Below are 17,656 nucleotides of genomic sequence, written 5' to 3'. Positions count from 1 at the left end.
ATTGCAAGTTGTATCCCATAATAAATCATATAAGGCATTTGATCTACATTTGGGTAATGATCTTTAGCCAGGATCAGACTAGGCCGGCAGGAAACTGGGAAAAAATCCGGTGGGCCCTGCTGACCGAGACCCAATCCCCGCTGGCGATCCCCCCAACTGACCTTCCCTCCCCTGATTGCACCTAGTAAAGTATGGGATTTGAGTGCTGGAGGGGGGTAGCAGCCCCCTCAGCAGAATAGGCTATTATTATCAACTTTTCAACTGGTCTTCATTATTTATTGGTTATAGTTTTTGAATTATTTGCCTTCTTCTTCTGACTGTTTCCAGCTTTCAAATGGGGGTCACTGACCCCGGCAGCCACAAACCTATTGCTCTGTGAGGCTCCAGTTTTATTGTTACCTATCTTTCTATTACCTATCTTTCTATTTAGGCCCCTCCTCTACTGATATTCCTGTCTCTCTATCAAGCCACTGCCCAGTTAGTAGGTTAAATAGGACCCTAGCAATTCAAAACCAGAGAGCAGCTGAACATAATGAAGACCAATTCCTAATTGTCTCAGAATAGCTCTCTCTCTACATTATGCTAAAAGTTAATTTAAAGGTGAACTACCCCTTTATGGCACCTTTATCAGAGCCCATGACTGAGACTCTCCTATTGATATTAACCCTGATAGGTGGAAGCGTCCCGAGGCTCATTTCCTAGAAGCACAGTAGGACAATTCAGAGACAGACATTTCAGAGTTATCTACAGTTTGGGGCCTGCAGACTTCCTGAACTACCTCGGGACTGATATGAATTAAACTGAAAGAATCAGATCAGAATCCACTTCATGGTTCAGTGACTCTTACAAGCCAGAGACATCATTAGCAATTACATCAACTCATTAATAATCAAATTCTTCCACATTCCACTAATAGCACATTGCTTTGATGAGCACAGTCGGCTGCTCCATCAATGATGGATGAAAACCACCCAGAACATTAGACATGGAATCCCTCCGTTGCCATCACATTATTATGTCATTGTGACACATAGACACATCTATAGACCCACCAGTGGGAGCTTTTTATAAAATGCCAAACTGCCCTGGATGTTATTCTGGAATTCAATTTGCACAGATGGTTGGGGTATTGACCAAGGGTATCAGCACTGGGCACCCATCTGTAAAAACAGAGGTTGACGGGCAAGGCTTGGCAATTACTCACCCGCAACTTTTTCAGGTCAGCCTTTTCGCTAAATAAGTTACGAATAGTGATGGGCGAAATGTTTCGCCAGGCATGGATTTGTGTCGAATTTCCGCGTTTCGCCATTGGTGGATTGTTTCGCGAAACGAATGAAAAAATTCGGTGCGCATCCAAAAATTGTCGTGGGCGGCAAAAGAATTGTTGCAGCGGCAAAACAAATTATCGCACCATCAAAAGAATAGTTGCGGCGTCAAAATAAATAGTCACGGCGTCAAAGAATAGTCGCTCGTCAAAAGAATAGTTGCGGCGTCAAAAGAATAGTCGCTCGTCAAAAGAATAGTCGCGGCGTCAAAATAAATAGTCACGGCGTCAAAATAAATAGTCACAGCGTCAAAGAATAGTCGCCCGTCAAAAGAATAATTGCGGCATCAAAAGAATAGTCGCTCATCAAAAGAATAGTCACGGCGTCAAAATAAATAGTCACGGCGTCAAAGAATAGTCGCTCGTCAAAAGAATAGTCACAGCGCCAAAATAAATAGTCGCGTGCGTCAAAAGAATAGTCGCAGCGTCTAAATAAATAGTCACGGGCGTCAAAAGAATAGTCGCAGCGTCTAAATAAATAGTCACGGGCGTCAAAAGAATAGTCGCAGCGTCTAAATAAATAGTCACGGGCGTCAAAAGAATAGTCGCAGCGTCTAAATAAATAGTCACGGGCGTCAAAAGAATAGTTGTGGGCGACAGATTTTGTTTTGCGCGCAACATTTTTGCCATTTTGCGAATTTTTTCGCCTTTTCACAAATCTTTTGAAAGATTCGTGAATTTTTTGGCGAAGTGAAACGGGACAGATTTGCTCATCACTAGTTACGAACCCCAAAATTCCATATCCGAAAACACTCCACCTGATATCTGTCCAGGTCCTGTAGAAGTCAACGGCAGATGTCCCTTTTTACATTTGAAAGATCTCTCTTTGCTTCATGGTTTTCAGGTATTTTGACGGCTCGTTTTTGTTGAAAAAGTGGTTTTCACGACTTTTTCCCGCATATGCTTCTTCAGTTGGAATTTTTTGATAAATGTCTGACATTCGTAGTGAGTTTACTTGTAGTTTCAAAAAAATAAAAATGGGAAATATTCTGCTTAGTATGATGTAGGCAGTGCTATTCTCAGACAATTTGCAATTGGTCTTCATTTTTTATTAATGGTGTTTATTTTTAATTATTTCACTACTTGTTCAGCAGTTCTCTAGTTTGGAATTTTAACAGCTATCTGGATGCTGGGGCTCAATTACCTTAGCAACCAGGGAGTTGTTTGAATGAGATAAGAAAGATAAGTAATACAAAGATGTATGGATTCTGTTAGAACTGGTCGGGACACTACACATGCTCAGTGGGCTCTGGGCGGCTGAAATTGGTGGCAAATTAGGCAGAAAATGATGGGGAGGCTACTGGGGGCATATTTGGAGGCACAGATCTTCCCTGCTAAAGGGCTGCGGTTGCCTTGGGCTGGTACAGGAGCCCAAAACATAATGTACAGCATTTCTCTAGTTAAAAAGTAGGCCCTTTATGCAGATTACCCTAAAATAACAATAACATTAGCTCTGAAACCTTCTTCAGGCTTCATTATGGTTACTTTGGAAGTGGCCTGAGAACTGCACTGTATCGTCATGAATATCATAGAGTTAATATGTAGTAGCAGTTCAAATAATGAAAATTATAGCTATAAAGAACTGCCTGATTAATTCCATGCAATTTCTCTCACAGGCCCCCCTTTCTCGCCGGCTGTCACATGATGAGATGGACCTGTTTCCCCCTCGTTCCTCGCCTCTTCTGCTCAGGTGGTCTTCCTCAGATGACATTCGCGGAGGCACTGGATCTGTGCGCAGCAGCAGCCCCTCAAGCCCTCGTCGAAGTCACAATTTGCCCCCCTGGAATCGTCACCAGCCTTCCCATGCCAACGGAGAAGAGAGCCTTAGTACGTTGCATCAGTTTTTGTCTGGAGGAATGGGAGGGTCGTCTGGTTTTGGGGGCATCCAAAGCTCCTTTTTCAGAGATGAGATTACGGCATTCATTGATGATACTCCTTGTCCTTCACCCATGGGGACACCGCATAGAGTCCGAGCTTCACCCCGGCCCTCTCCCCTCCTAAGGAAAGGGATGGAGGGGGCATCGGTATGGGGGGGATCGGGAGAGCGACGGCTATCTCTATGTAGTCCTCCACCAGGAGCAACTGTACCCCGCAGAGCTTCTCTCTCTGAAAGGGGAACCAAAGGCGGGGCTTCATGAAGGACTGGGGCAGAATTTGGAAGTGATAGGTTGGTTTCATCCACTTATCCACCTCCATTGCACCCAGGCTGGAGAAGGGGACTTTACACAGATTCCCCTCTTGCAAGAAATCTTTTATCTCTCAGGCAAACCTGCTGTTTGGGGGGGCAGAGGGGTTGGAGGGTAACCTATACCTATATGACCCTCAAGTCACCCTTAAAACCCCTTTACCCCCCACTGACACAAAAAAAACACACTGGAAAATGAGCCAAAAGATACAAAATAAAATGTGATTTGAATAGAACAATGTGTGTTTGTTAAAGTTCTATAACAACTGGGTTGTACGGAGAACAATCAAACAAAGTCATAGCCGCCAAAGCTAAGTTGCAAAGTATGGCCTCATCGTATAAAACAGTATTACACTATTTGGGGGGCCATTTTTTCAGGACTATATCATTCATTACAGAATGAAGGTTTCACACATAATAGGAGTCTTCTGGGGAGTCACACAACTTTGCTGAGGAACATGCTACACTAATAAATATACTGTGGGGGAAGGGAAAAAGCATGCTAACGAGCAAGGCCCTGCTACATCACAGATGGCTTTCTAATGAAGTTACAGCTGGATATAAGGCATATACCATGCTTTATTCTTCCAGCTGCACCTCAGCATTGGCCTATGGCCATCAATAGAAGCTTGTATCGGTGACTAATTGCAGCAATTATACTGCCATAGATTAATATACAAGTCATGGTGACTTACTCTGCGTTGTTTGCAGTGCACTGATTAGTTTCCATGGCTTTTTAAAAAGTCGCAGCGACTCATCGCCCCGTATGTCTTCGCCCATAGGGTTGAGAAGCAACTGTATCAGCTGGTACTTGTGTAGATACTGTCATTGGCCATCCAACCAAGCTTTCTTAATGAATTTTGAACAGTACAACATTAACATTTAGGGGAACATTTATGAACACTGGAGCCTTCGGGCTCAAGCATTCATATCCTAAAACCTAAGAGTTTCCAAACTCTCGCGTGGTTTCTTTATCCGAATAGTCTGATTCGTGCAAATCTGATTTGCCCGAAGGCTCGAACATTCATCAATGTGCCCCTAGATTTGGATCTCACATAAAGGCATATTAAAGGGTTACAACATGGCGCAGGGGTCTTTCAGCTGTCTTATATGTAGGGGATGTTTTATTTACAAGTTACAAGGTATTACTTTATTTATATAGCTACCGTGGTGTGATGGGCTTAATTGTCCATCATTCATATCAGTCCTTAACCCAGTAGAGCATACAGGCTAAGGTCCCCAGCAAACAAACTAGTATGTTCTGGAGCCAATTAACCTGCCTGCTGTGGTTTTTTTTTTTTTGGACTGTGAGAAGAAACTAAAGCACCTGGAAGAACCCAATGCAGAAACTGTGAGAACATACAGACTCCCTGCAGACAATGCCCCAACTGGAATTGAACTCCAGACCCCAACATGTGATAACCACTGAGCTATGGTTATAGCACCAGCCACACACATAGCACCAGCAGTAATTTGCTATAATAATATTGCAAACAAGAGATACATTACCAGCTTAAAGATCATATAATAAGGGGTAATTATATCTTAGTTGGGATCAAGTGCAGGTACTGTTTTATTATTACAGAGAAAAGGGAATCATTTAACCATTAAATAAACCCAATAGGGCTGTTCTGCCCCCAATAAGGGGTAATTATATCTTAGTTGGGATCAAGTGCAGGTACAGTTTTATTATTACAGAGAAAAGGGAATCATTTAACCATTAAATAAACCCAATAGGGCTGTTCTGCCCCCAATAAGGGGTAATTATATCTTAGTTGGGATCAAGTACAGGTACTGTTTTATTATTACAGAGAAAAGGGAATCATTTAACCATTAAATAAACCCAATAGGGCTGTTCTGCCCCAATAAGGGGTAATTATATCTTAGTTGGGATCAAGTGCAGGTACTGTTTTATTATTACAGAGAAAAGGGAATCATTTAACCATTAAATAAACCCAATAGGGCTGTTCTGCCCCAATAAGGGGTAATTATATCTTAGTTGGGATCAAGTACAGGTACAGTTTTATTATTACAGAGAAAAAGGGAATAATTTAACCATTAAATAAACCCAACAGGGCTGTTCTGCCCCAATAAGGGGTAATTATATCTTAGTTGGGATCAAGTACAGGTATTGTTTTATTATTACAGAGAAAAGGGAATCATTTAACCATTAAATAAACCCAATAGGGCTGTTCTGCCCCAATAAGGGGTAAATATATCTTAGTTGGGATCAAGTTCAAGTACTGTTTTATTATTACAGAGAAAAGGGAATCATTTAACCATTAAATAAACCCAATAGGGCTGTTCTGCCCCCAATAAGGGGTAATTATATCTTAGTTGGGATCAAGTACAGAGAAAAAGGAAATCGTTTTTAAAAATTAGAATTATTTGCTTATAATGGAGTCTATGGGAGAAGGCCTTCCCGTAATTTGGAGTTTTCTGGATAACGGGTTTCCGGATAAGGGATCCCGTACCTGTACCACCATCTTTACCTAAAGATGGACCTCAAAGGAGGGATTGAATACATTTGAAAAACCTAGTGGAAGATCTTTCCTCTGAAACACCCTATACTTTAACACCCTATACTGCATTAACAACCTACACCCTATACTTTTAAGCCCCCCTTAGCTGCATCCACTGCCTCCATTGTCACATGGCTGTCAGAAGATGCAAAATTCTAAGCCCCCCGTGGCGGAGAGGGAGATGTGCAAATTGGTTCTTACCCACGACACGGTGAGTTTCAGCTAAACACGAGGAGTCTGATTCATTTTTCACCACGGACCCCGAGTTCTAACAGATGAGCTAATTGGCGACAAGATCACACATTACTCAGTAAGGAAAAATCACACTAATTTGCACCCATCAGTGTAGGCATTACTCCTCATCTCATTGCCAGTAATCCTCAGGGACAACTGACATTAGGGAATGATTCATTCAGCTCTCGGTGAAGCCCTTGATTCAAGGATACATTTAAAGAACCTTCAATTCCAAAGGATCAGAGGAGTTATCAGTTATGTTTCAAATGGAAGCCCCTCTGCTTGAGACGTTTCCCATGATGCGCAGGCAGTGTGGATTTGGGTCATAAGGGAAATACGGTCTCTCGCTTACTGGCTGTTGCATTTCAATTTAAGAGGTGTAGTTTGGACAATGCTGGTATAAAGTCTACAGGGGTAATTTCAGTGCCCCCCAGTAAATGTGCAATAGCCCTGAGGGCCACAGCACCTTGACGTTTAGTGCTCATGATGAGCGCATATCTGCCCAGGGGCTTGCACTTTGCACCAGATAAAAAACATGTACAAGTTAGGGGACTGGTACACTTTGCCTTTCTGTTCGTAAATGAGCCCTTCATTTTCACCTATCTTTCCCTACTGTTTTTTTTATTTGCTCCGCTGCTGCCATCTTGTTCCGCTCTCTACATCCTGCTCTATTGTCTCCATTTGGACATATTGTCCCATCTTGCCCTCCTGCTGCCATCTTGCCATATTGTTCCTATCTTGCCCTACTATTGCCATCATGTTCTGTTTTCTACATCTTGCTCTACTGTCTCCATTTGGCCATATTGCCCCTATCCTGTCCTACTATTGCCATCTTGTTCTGCTCTCTATATATGACCCTGCTATCTTAACCTGTTTCTACTGTTACCATCTTCCCCTACTGCTACCATATTGCCCTATTGCTGCCATCTTGCCCTACTGTCTCCATTTTGCCCTACTGCTACCATCTTGTCCTTCTGCTGTCATCTTTTCCTACTGTCTTCATCTGGTCCTGCTGCCCCCATCTTGTCCTACTAATAACATCTTGCACTAATGTCCATATCTTGCCCTACTGTCTCCATCTGGCCATACTGTCAGTATAATTTGCTGCTATCTTTATCTTGACCTGTTTATTCTATCCTACTACCATCAGGCTCTACTGTCCCCATCTTACCTTTCTGCCACCATCTTCTCCAACTGCCACTACCTTCATCTACTTCCTTCATCTAGACATACCATCATCACCTCACCCTACTATCCCCAAATTTTTCTACCTACAGCAACTGCTCTGTGGGGACCCCATTATGTGTAAGAACCTTAGCATTAGTGACTACTTACATACACACACATATATATATATATACCATATATACAGAATAGCAGGCACAAATGAACTAAATGCTTACTGAAAGGAACCTAATGTAACAATATCCCCTTCTCACAATAACAGATATTTATATAGACAGAGTCTATTGTTCTTAGTCAACCTCAGGTCAATGGACAGGATTGAATTAACTCTATCCTGGGGTAAAGATATATTTTCAGAGATGCCTTTGACTTTAGGCCTTAATGGTGTTTGTGAGACAAATGGACATCCCAAGGCTGCAGCATTATTAAAATGCAGCGATTAATCAGACAAGAAAAGCCCCGTTCCTTACTGTGCCCCACACACTGAAAGATGCAATTGGATTAGTGGCTCCAACAAGCAGCTGCGGTGCAGGCCGGTGATGTACAAGAGAATATAACCACTCAAATCTTCCATTCCCATCTGCAACATCAAAGCCACAAGGTCCTTCTCCTGCCTGAATTATAATTTTAATTGTCAGTGTCACTGGGCCCAGGTAACCACAAAGTCGATTTTTACATCTAATCTGCCATTCACACTACTGATTGGTTGCTAGATTAAGTGGGGCCATAGTCATTTGTTACCAGTTTAAAAGGGAACTTAACTTTATAATTAACTTTTAGTATTTTATACCTTTATTTTATACTTTTTGTGTTTTTTTTTTTAGTTGCCTTTCAGGCTTGGAATTTCAACTGCTATCTACTTGCTAGGCTTTATTAACCTAGCAACCAGGCAGCAGCTTGGCAAAAGGTCAGATTAAAATAAATAAAATAAGTATACCAATGAAACTTCTGTAGATCTGATTTTGGTTTCCAGGGTCAGCGACCCGACTAAAAGATAACGCCAAACGTAACTGTCTCTTTAAGGGGAGAGAACAATCCATGAACAATTTTTTGTGATCCCTCCAATATATCCAGCATTGTTAGGATTTGCTTTTCCTTTTATCAATGTAGGCTTCAAGGCCTGGCGCCACGTGGTGATTATATTCTCGCACAGATTGGCGTTACACACCATGTTCCAGGATGAGCAGATGTCTGTGTGGGGAGTTCCATATTCTCAATCCAATTACTGCACAAAATGGAGGGGCCTTTAATGACTTATTAAAATGATAGTTCACCTTTAAACTAACATTTAGTACAACATAAAATGGCCTGTTCTGATCCAGGTGGTGTATCAACCAGGTATAGAAGATTCTGTCATTCTTTCAGCTCCTCCCCCGCGCCAATCAACCATTACCGAGTGGGGATCATCAGGCCAAGGCAGCAAATACATGTATTTTTTGTTAATTTTTGGCACTGTTATTTCTACAACTGAGAATTTCAGTGCATATGGAGTGTTTTGATGCACAGGGGATTCTGGGAAAAGCAAGGGGTTTTAATGGCAAAGTGCCATTTTATATTGGCACAGTCCCACATGACTCTCTTCTATTTACTTCCTGATCAGAAGGGCAGGCCTGTCACGCCTTGTTGCTGGGATGCCAAACAGAACCAGCAGCGAGGGCATTAATCCGATAAAGTGGGGGAGAATGTTAGGGAGAATGGAACAAACAAAAGCACATAATTAGCAGGGGTGCAGTACAACATAGCAACATGCCAACCATTTGTTTTTCAGCAATCCGACTGCACGGCCACAGCTTTATGGGCTCAAGGTGCACAAAGAGTGGATGAGATTTTTATTTTGAAGAGAATAAACGGTGCAGGGATCATCTGACTGAAACTTCTTACTGAGAGGAGAGGGGAGGGGCGTCACAGGAAAATATGGTTGGAAACAAAACTAGTTTGGCTTCCTGTTAAACCAGAATCACCAGGTGTAAGTTCCTGGCCACCAACGGACACAGGGACTGCCCCAAACAGGCTCATAGCAAGGAGCTGGGAGGTTCAGGCTGATAGAGAAGGGCACAGAGGCACAGGCTGAGGGGGCAAATAGGCTGAAAGAGAAAGACAGAGGCACAGGCTGAGCGGGCAAATAGGCTGAAAGAGAAAGACAGAGGCATAGGCTAAAAGAGAGGAGTAGAGAGGCACAGGCTGATAGAGAGGGGTACAGAAACACCTGCTGTGAGAGAGAGACAGGCTGACATAGAGGGGCACAGAAGCACCGGCTGAAAGAGAGACAGAGAGACAGGCTGACAGAGGGGCACAGAAGCACCGGCTGACAGAGAGACAGGCTGACATAGAGGGGCACAGAAGCACCGGCTGAGAGAGAGACAGGCTGACATAGAGGGGCACAGAAGCACCGGCTGACAGAGAGACAGGCTGACATAGAGGGGCACAGAAGCACCGGCTGACAGAGAGCTGACAGGGGCCAGAGCCGGCTGACAGGCTGACATAGAGGGGCACAGAAGCACCGGCTGACAGAGAGACAGGCTGACATAGAGGGGCACAGAAGCACCGGCTGAGAGAGAGACAGGCTGACATAGAGGGGCACAGAAGCACCGGCTGACAGAGAGACAGGCTGACATAGAGGGGCACAGAAGCACCGGCTGACAGAGAGACAGGCTGACATAGAGGGGCACATAAACGCAGACTAATAGAAGGAGCACATGCATAGGGACAGTAATGAAAAAGGCAATAACCACAGCAGGGAAATAGCAAGAAGCAAAGGGGTAATAAGGGACTGCGAGGAAACAGAAACAGGTATAGAGGCAGTGACACCGAACCAGGAAGAAAGACATCGAAGATAAAAACTACAGTAGGTGAACTGAACATCAAGAAGTCATAAAAAGACAATAAGGAGGTGATCAGCTAGCCGGGTGTTGGGGGAGAAATGGATGCACCCATGGAAAGCTCTCCAGAGGCCGCAGCAGCTCAGGACGCCAGTTTGCCTGCTCACCCTATGTACAGCCAAGAGCCGAGAGCAGCATTCACTCCCCAATATATCAACACAAAAGCAGAGCGCCCCAAAGAGGACTTCTTCATCTTCAGGGTAAAGCAATGGTAACAATGACAGTAGTGGGGTGTGCGGGTTTTGGGCTGAATATATGTAGGCTTTCCACTTTTTCTGGATACTTCCTACCTCTGCTATCCTTCTGCTTTATTGATAACACCAGAACAGAACATCATTTTTACTGGGCCAGAAACCAGGCAGGCAGCGACCCTAGTCACAGGAATCCCATCAAACCAGAACAAACCGCAGATACCAGATAAAGATCAAAAAATGGCACGCAGGTGGCCAACTGGCCTAAAACTTAATTAAGCCCCCCAGGCCAGTGTTTCCTTTTCAGCAGCTGACCCCCCACTTTTTGCTACTGAACTTCATTACTGCATTCTGTGGGATAGGGTTTGCCACCATTAGTGATACAGTTTTACTGCCATCTCCCACTTTGGTGTCTCACTTCTTCCCCTTGCTCTCCCTTTGTAGCCCAGTCTATTGGAGCAGGCTATACAGGATCTGAAGAACCAGCTCTCCAAGGATGAAGATGGGGACATGCGGACCGTCTGGATTCTGACAACGTAACCATTATCATTTTCTGTCTTGGCTATAAGGGATATGGGGGGGTCCTCCCAGAGGCTTGTTCCGCTTCTGTGCAATTGCAATCTTCATGAGAGATTAAGGGGATGGGTATAAGGCAGAAGATTCGGACTTTTTAGGTTCTGCCACCTCCCTCCCATTTGTGTCCCTTCTTATGTCAATAACAGATATATGTTATAAAAGAGGCATCAGATCTAGTAACCTGTAGCAACCAATTAGTTTACTCTCAAATGCTACATGCTCTTTAGTTGCTATAGGTGTCTACATCTTTGGCAAACTTTGTCTTATTAAATTAATAATGACAATTTTCTGTATTTACAGATGTAGAAAACATTAAATAAGCACCCCCCCAGATCTCACCCTAACTGTCCCCCATCTGTTGCTTTGGGCTTCTTTAAGGGGGTGGGGCATTTGTTTGTTTAAATGTTAAAGGAATACTGTTATGGGAAAACATGTTTTTTTTTTTTTTCAAAACCCATCAGTTAATAGAGCTTCTCCAGCAGAATCCTGCATTGTAATCTGTTTTTCCCATGGGGCTAGCCATATTCTTCATTTCCCAGGGTGCCACAGCCATGTGACCTGTGCTCTGATAAACTTCACTCACACTTTACTGCTGCGCTGCAAGTTGGAGTGATATCCCCCCCCCCCAGCAGCCGATCAGCAGAACAATGGAAGGGAGCAAGATAGCAGCTCCAGTAGGTATCAGAATAGCACTCAATAGTAAGAATCCAAGTCCGGCTTGGGACTCCTCCAGTTACATGGGAGTAGGAGAAACAATAGGTTAGCTGAAAGCAGTTCTAATGTGTAGCGCTGGCTCCTTCTGAAAGCTCAGACTCAGGCACACTTTACTGCTGCGCTGCAAGTTGGAGTGATATCCCCCCCTCACCCCCAGCAGCCGATCAGCAGAACAATGGGAAGGGAGCAAGATAGCAGCTCCCAGTAGGTATCAGAATAGCACTCAATAGTAAGAAATCCAAGTCCGGCTTGGGACTCCTCCAGTTACATGGGAGTAGGAGAAACAATAGGTTAGCTGAAAGCAGTTCTAATGTGTAGCGCTGGCTGAAAGCTCAGACTCAGGCACACTTTACTGCTGCGCTGCAAGTTGGAGTGATATCCCCCCCCCCCTCACCCCCAGCAGCCGATCAGCAGAACAATGGGAATGGAGCAAGATAGCAGCTCCCAGTAGGTATCAGAATAGCACTCAACAGTAAGAAATCCAAGTCCGGCTTGGGACTCCTCCAGTTACATGGGAGTAGGAGAAACAATAGGTTAGCTGAAAGCAGTTCTAATGTGTAGCGCTGGCTGAAAGCTCAGACTCAGGCACACTTTACTGCTGCGCTGCAAGTTGGAGTGATATCCCCCCCCCCCCTCACCCCCAGCAGCCGATCAGCAGAACAATGGGAATGGAGCAAGATAGCAGCTCCCAGTAGGTATCAGAATAGCACTCAACAGTAAGAAATCCAAGTCCGGCTTGGGACTCCTCCAGTTACATGGGAGTAGGAGAAACAATAGGTTAGCTGAAAGCAGTTCTAATGTGTAGCGCTGGCTGAAAGCTCAGACTCAGGCACAAGGCACTGAGATGGCGCCTACACACCAATATTACAGCTACAAATACATTTGTTGGTTCAAGAATAAAAGGTTAAATGGCAGAGGGAATTATTTGCTGTGTCATTTAGAAATAAAAAGTACCCCATAAAAATCATGACAGTATCCCTTTAACATAGCATGTCACTTGCTGTACCACGTCATATGAATAAGCTTCACACACTGAAATTTAGATGTAATAGTTTTTAATAAATCTCTCCCAAAAAAGATGTTCAGGAATCTAATCGGTAACACTAAATGTGTAGTAAAAACAACACAATTATGCAGTAAAAGCGTTAATCTTTGGCCTGGTTCCATAACCAATTAAACTGCATTATACCAGTAAATGCTCAGTTGCTATGGGTTACTAGACCGGTTACTAGTATGACTGATAATATCCTTTGTGTTGCAAAGTCTTTGGAGGTGTATGTGATGGAAAGCAGCTGGAGGGCTGCATGCTGGGCAGCCCTTGTGGACCCAGTCTCCTTTCCATAGCCAGGGGCCCCCTTATTTATAACCTTTCTTACCTTTTCTCTACAGGGTCAGCCATTGGGGCACAGAGAATGAGGCACTGGTGCTGCTGTGTGATCGTTCGCTCCTGATCTGTTACTACGACTTTGTGGGGCTCTGCAGCTCCCAAATTTTCCGTATCCCACTCCATTACATTGATACAGTGACATGGGGGCCGCTGTCCTATCCCAAGACTGCCCTGCACAAGTGAGTGTCATGGAGTCTCCTGGTTCTATCCATGGAAATTAGACTTTTAGCACATAGGTGCATTTTCTCTGTAAGCGAACCCCCTGAAACCTCTGGTACTAATGGTCCTTCTCTTGAAAACCCATGACAGCCAAAAATAGGTGGTAGGGGCTATTTTAGATGCATCTCCCCCGGCTTAAATATACCAGTGGAGACAATGCCCCCTGTGCCTTTAGAATTAGGGCTGGCTGGTAACTATGCCTTGGGTGATTGGGTAACTATGCCTTGAGTTTTATCTGGTTGGTCAAACTTTAATAGGAATACAAACCTAAAAAGTCCTGGCTGGAGAAGAGCTCAATATGGAGCCCTTCCACCAAGCAATCCACCAAAAACACAAAAGGGTGGAGGTCCCTGCCCCGTAGAGCTTACAATCTATACACTGGCAATTATACTTCTATAAGTTCCCTATCAGGTCTCACTCCTTCTCGTTTTGCTTTTGGCTTATTTCATCCTTTGCTTCCCAGAAGGGAGGGTCCTGTTCTCCAGGTGCAGTGGGACAAGCTCCGCCCCCCGCCTTCCTTTGTCTCAAGATGGAATCCCTGGGCAGACCTTCCTTATGTCATTCTCGCCCAGCACCCAGGATCCACAAACCAGGCAGAACTGCATGGGATGTGCCAGGTAATAAATGACGGCCACTCTTTTCTTTACATGCAGGTTAGGGGAATTGAATTTGTTCTGTATTCAGCTGAATCTGGAACGTATGGGTTTGGTGCATCCCTGATATTTAGCCCCAAGCACTGGATTTAACTGGTGACTTACAGTTACTCTAGTTCTCATGGTTACCTGTGTTTACTCTTATTCCCAGTAGGACTAACATTTATCAAAATAATCATGGCTACCTGTATTTATCAATATCAGGAGTACTATTTCAAGGTTCTCTCCTATACTTACAAAGCCCCCAAGCTTTTATGTGCACTTACTCCTTAACTTGCACCCATCTAATACTGTATCTGTCATTTTTCAGGAGTAAATGCAGCGACCCTAATGCCCAGACATAATAGCATGTCCCATTGTTTCACAAAATGTCCGCAGCTCCATGCTTCTAGATATATAATATACATTTCTCTATTAAAGGAGAACTTAAGGAGACCCCTAACTCCATATTTTATATACTGAACTTATTGCATCAGCTTAAAGGTTCAGCATCTCTATAGTAGTAATGATCCAGTCCTTCAAAATTGTTACAGGAGCTCCCCATCTTGGATTTTGGAAGTGTCAGTGGCACTGCACATGCTCAATTCGCTCTGGGCAGCTGCTGAGAAGCTAAGCATGGGGATTGTTACAAATTATCAAACAGAAAATGAAACTGGCCTGTCATAGAAGCGGATGCCACAGGGCTGATTATTAACTTGTGATGCTAACTGCATCAGTTTCAGAGCTGAAGTACTATTAATCAGTATGATTTACTAATTAGCCTTATATTATGACTTTTATATTCTATATATACAGTATATTGTACATCGGCCCCTAAACATATTAGCTGAAAGCAGCTCAGAGCATGTGTAGGGAATTGGTAGAAAAGAAGATGGGGGGGCTTTGGTTGCTTAGGGCTGGTACAGAAACCCAAAACATAACAACATGTCTGTCCTATTTCTTTATTTAGGCTTTAGTTCTCCTTTAAAAGCTCATTTATGAATACAAGTGCAAGGTATGCCTGCGGTACTTACCTTATTCTGTTTTTCCCCAACAGTTGGAGCAATTCAGGGAACACCTAGTGGAACTGGTGAGATTGTCTCACGAACGCAACCCTCTCCCGGGCCGAGCCAACGGCCTCCTGGTCCTCCATAGACCTGTGAACATGGAGACATCTCTGGGGATTGTCTCATTGCTGAACACAAGTATCCAACTGGGGTATGCCAAATGCAGATCTGGCTTTGGATTCTGAGCTGTTTGCATACTCCAGACCCTAAGGCGCATCAACTGATATGACTGCAACTTAGATTTTGGCTTGGTGGCCATTTGACTTTTATGGGCTTTAAAGGCTATGAAGAAGCACAAACAGTGGATGTAGGGCAACTAGCAGAGAGCAGTATATAATGGCAAAGGCCTCATTCCACCTTGAGGCCTATTGATCTGCTTATCGAGTTGGATTCCTCACCTGTTTAGATCTAGATAGATCTCTGTGCTGACGTTCAATTAGGTTCAAGGCTACTGCAACTTATCATTGGCCAAGCTTATTAGAGTTGTCCTTGCCAGAGACTATGCCCAGCGCAGACTGCTGTATGAAACTAATTATGTAGAGTCATAGAAGGTTCCATGTTACCTAAATATTGTTATTTTTATGTTGGTGTATTTATCCATACCTGTTAGAAATGCATTTAAAAATCTGAGCTGTCAATCAAATATTGCCTGCCCTGTTTCTATGCCTCAGTAATAGAGGTGGGGCAGTCAGTTACTTTCACCCTATCACGATGCATACATACGATTGTGGGGTAATACAAAGCTTGCATTAATAACAGTGTCCACAAAATGGCACCTGCCCGCTTGCTGTGATTGTGATTTGTCCAAGACAAATAGAAGCACAAATTAACTAATTTATATAGTCTAATTAAAGTTTAATTTTGCTCCACTAACATGATAGTAAAGGATTTGTAATTATTTCTTACGTAAATACGGCCATTTTAGTAACTAGCCACAGGCCAATAGTAGCCATTTAGAGTAACTAGTTCCACCATTGGTCTTGGATACTCAGCTGTTAAGATAAGAGGCCAGGAGGATCATGGGTAAAGTAGCCACACATATAAGGATTGGCTCCTCTGCCAAGGCCTAACTGATTGGTCAGACTGGGCTGGAGCACAGTAGGGGCTAAAAGAGATCCATTATGTCTACTGCCTAAAGGTGGCCATACATGTTAAGATCTTACCTTGAGTGGGCAATATTGTGCTAAATGAACACATGACAATGAAGGGGATAAGAGAAGTCGGAGTAAGGGCTGTATCAATTAGCTAATGTGGTCCTTAATCCGACAGGAAAATCAAGCCTGCCGATTGACATATGGCAGATTTTTGGCCAGATATTGGCCCGGGAGGCCTGTTGGGGACCCAATACATAGGCAGATATGGTTTGGCAACCATTTTTAGCTGATTGGCTAACTGCTATGGGTTAAAGCACTAAAGCAAACTGTATTTCTGCCTAACCCCCATATTTGCACTGACAAGCGGATGCCATTTTAGTGAGTAACATTAGGTACCAGTGTGGAAATAGCACAAGGGGTGACATTAGCCTAAAGGCTTGTAAACATAATTGGCCCCAGAGGAGAGAGGAGGCCTGGGCACCGACTAGTCCAATTTGTGCCTCTTTAGCAACCATAATACTGTGACTACTGGCAGCCCCTGATGCTGGGAATTGTAGTAAATCAAAATATAAAGTAGCATAGATTAGAAAACCCTGACTGGAATACTAATTGTATCAGTAATTAAATGCCATGGACTTTTACCAAAGCCAATTGTTTTGTACTGTGGCCTAATAAGTCAGAGGCCCAAGCACAAGGCCCATAATCCCAGTTTAGCCCGTGTAACACTAGGAAAAGCCGCGCCTGCAGCTGCTGGGGTTCCCGGGAGAATTGTGGGCCCAAATGAAGAGCAATTTCAGTATTTTCCTATGCAGCAAGGTATCTGCCTGAAGGTTTATGGGGCCACTTACCCAGTTCTGCCAAATAAAACATCAGCAGTATAATAAAGAAATAAAGTGTAATAGAGAAAGATATTATGCCCAGCTGGTTTGTGTGCCTAAGTATTACCCACAAGCCCTCAGGCCTCCCACTTGGTATTATCCAGATGCCGGGAGTTGCATATTATAACTCCCAGAAACACAAGGTATGGCTACAGGGCCCCCAGAGACTGTTGCTCATATGTAGGGGCCCAGTAACCTCTAGTTATAGTCACTGGGTTTATGTCAGGTATGGGGGAATGAAGCTGGGATCTGGCAGCAAAGGCTGCAGGGTCTTTTCCTTGCCTGTCTCTTTGACTGTTTCTTGTGCTGTCTCCCCCCTTCTCCCCCTTTTCCCAGACATGTCTTATCCTTTTCCTTGCCTGTCTCTTTGACTGTTTCTTGTGCTGTCTCCCCCCTTCTCCCCCTTTTCCCAGACATGTCTTATCCTTTTCCTTGCCTGTCTCTTTGACTGTTTCTTGTGCTGTCTCCCCCCTTCTCCCCCTTTTCCCAGACATGTCTTATCCTTTTCCTTGACTGTCTCTTTGACTGTTTCTTGTGCTGTCTCCCCCCTTTCCCAGACATGTCTCATC

The 17,656-nt window shown here is 43.9% G+C and overlaps 2 protein-coding genes across 2 annotated transcripts in view; both read left to right on the top strand.

Annotated features, from left to right (window-relative positions):
• gpr162 (G protein-coupled receptor 162) overlaps positions 1-3,745 on the top strand; it is a 42,339-nt gene extending 38,594 nt beyond the window's left edge. The window contains exon 5 of the mRNA XM_002941682.5: positions 2,941-3,745. Coding sequence (XP_002941728.1) covers positions 2,941-3,462 — 522 coding nt within the window. The 3' untranslated portion in view covers positions 3,463-3,745. The remainder of the gene's footprint in view (positions 1-2,940) is intronic.
• Positions 3,746-9,925: 6,180 nt separating this feature from the next.
• Positions 9,926-15,988, top strand: LOC100127624 (tumor protein p63-regulated gene 1-like protein). The gene is made up of 5 exons (XM_012967639.3): positions 9,926-10,529; positions 10,965-11,056; positions 13,200-13,376; positions 13,880-14,033; positions 15,106-15,988. Exons 1-5 carry the CDS (start codon positions 10,371-10,373, stop codon positions 15,298-15,300), a joined length of 777 nt encoding a protein of 258 aa, XP_012823093.1. The 5' UTR covers positions 9,926-10,370; the 3' UTR covers positions 15,301-15,988.
• Positions 15,989-17,656: the final 1,668 nt, after the last annotated feature.

The sequence above is a fragment of the Xenopus tropicalis genome, chromosome 7, assembly GCF_000004195.4.
Source record: "Xenopus tropicalis strain Nigerian chromosome 7, UCB_Xtro_10.0, whole genome shotgun sequence".
Taxonomy (NCBI): domain Eukaryota; kingdom Metazoa; phylum Chordata; class Amphibia; order Anura; family Pipidae; genus Xenopus; species Xenopus tropicalis.
The sequence above is the reverse complement of the archived record's forward strand: the minus strand, read 5'-3'. Positions and strand labels throughout refer to the sequence as shown.

Coding starts and splice junctions, on each gene's coding strand:
- LOC100127624 (XM_012967639.3), top strand. CDS start 10,371: ATGGATGCACCCATGGAAAGCTCTCCAGAGGCCGCAGCAGCTCAGGAC. Junction 13,377..13,879: donor CCCAAGACTGCCCTGCACAA/GTGAGTGTCATG, acceptor TTTGCTTCCCAG/AAGGGAGGGTCCTGTTCTCC. Junction 14,034..15,105: donor AACTGCATGGGATGTGCCAG/GTAATAAATGAC, acceptor TTTCCCCAACAG/TTGGAGCAATTCAGGGAACA.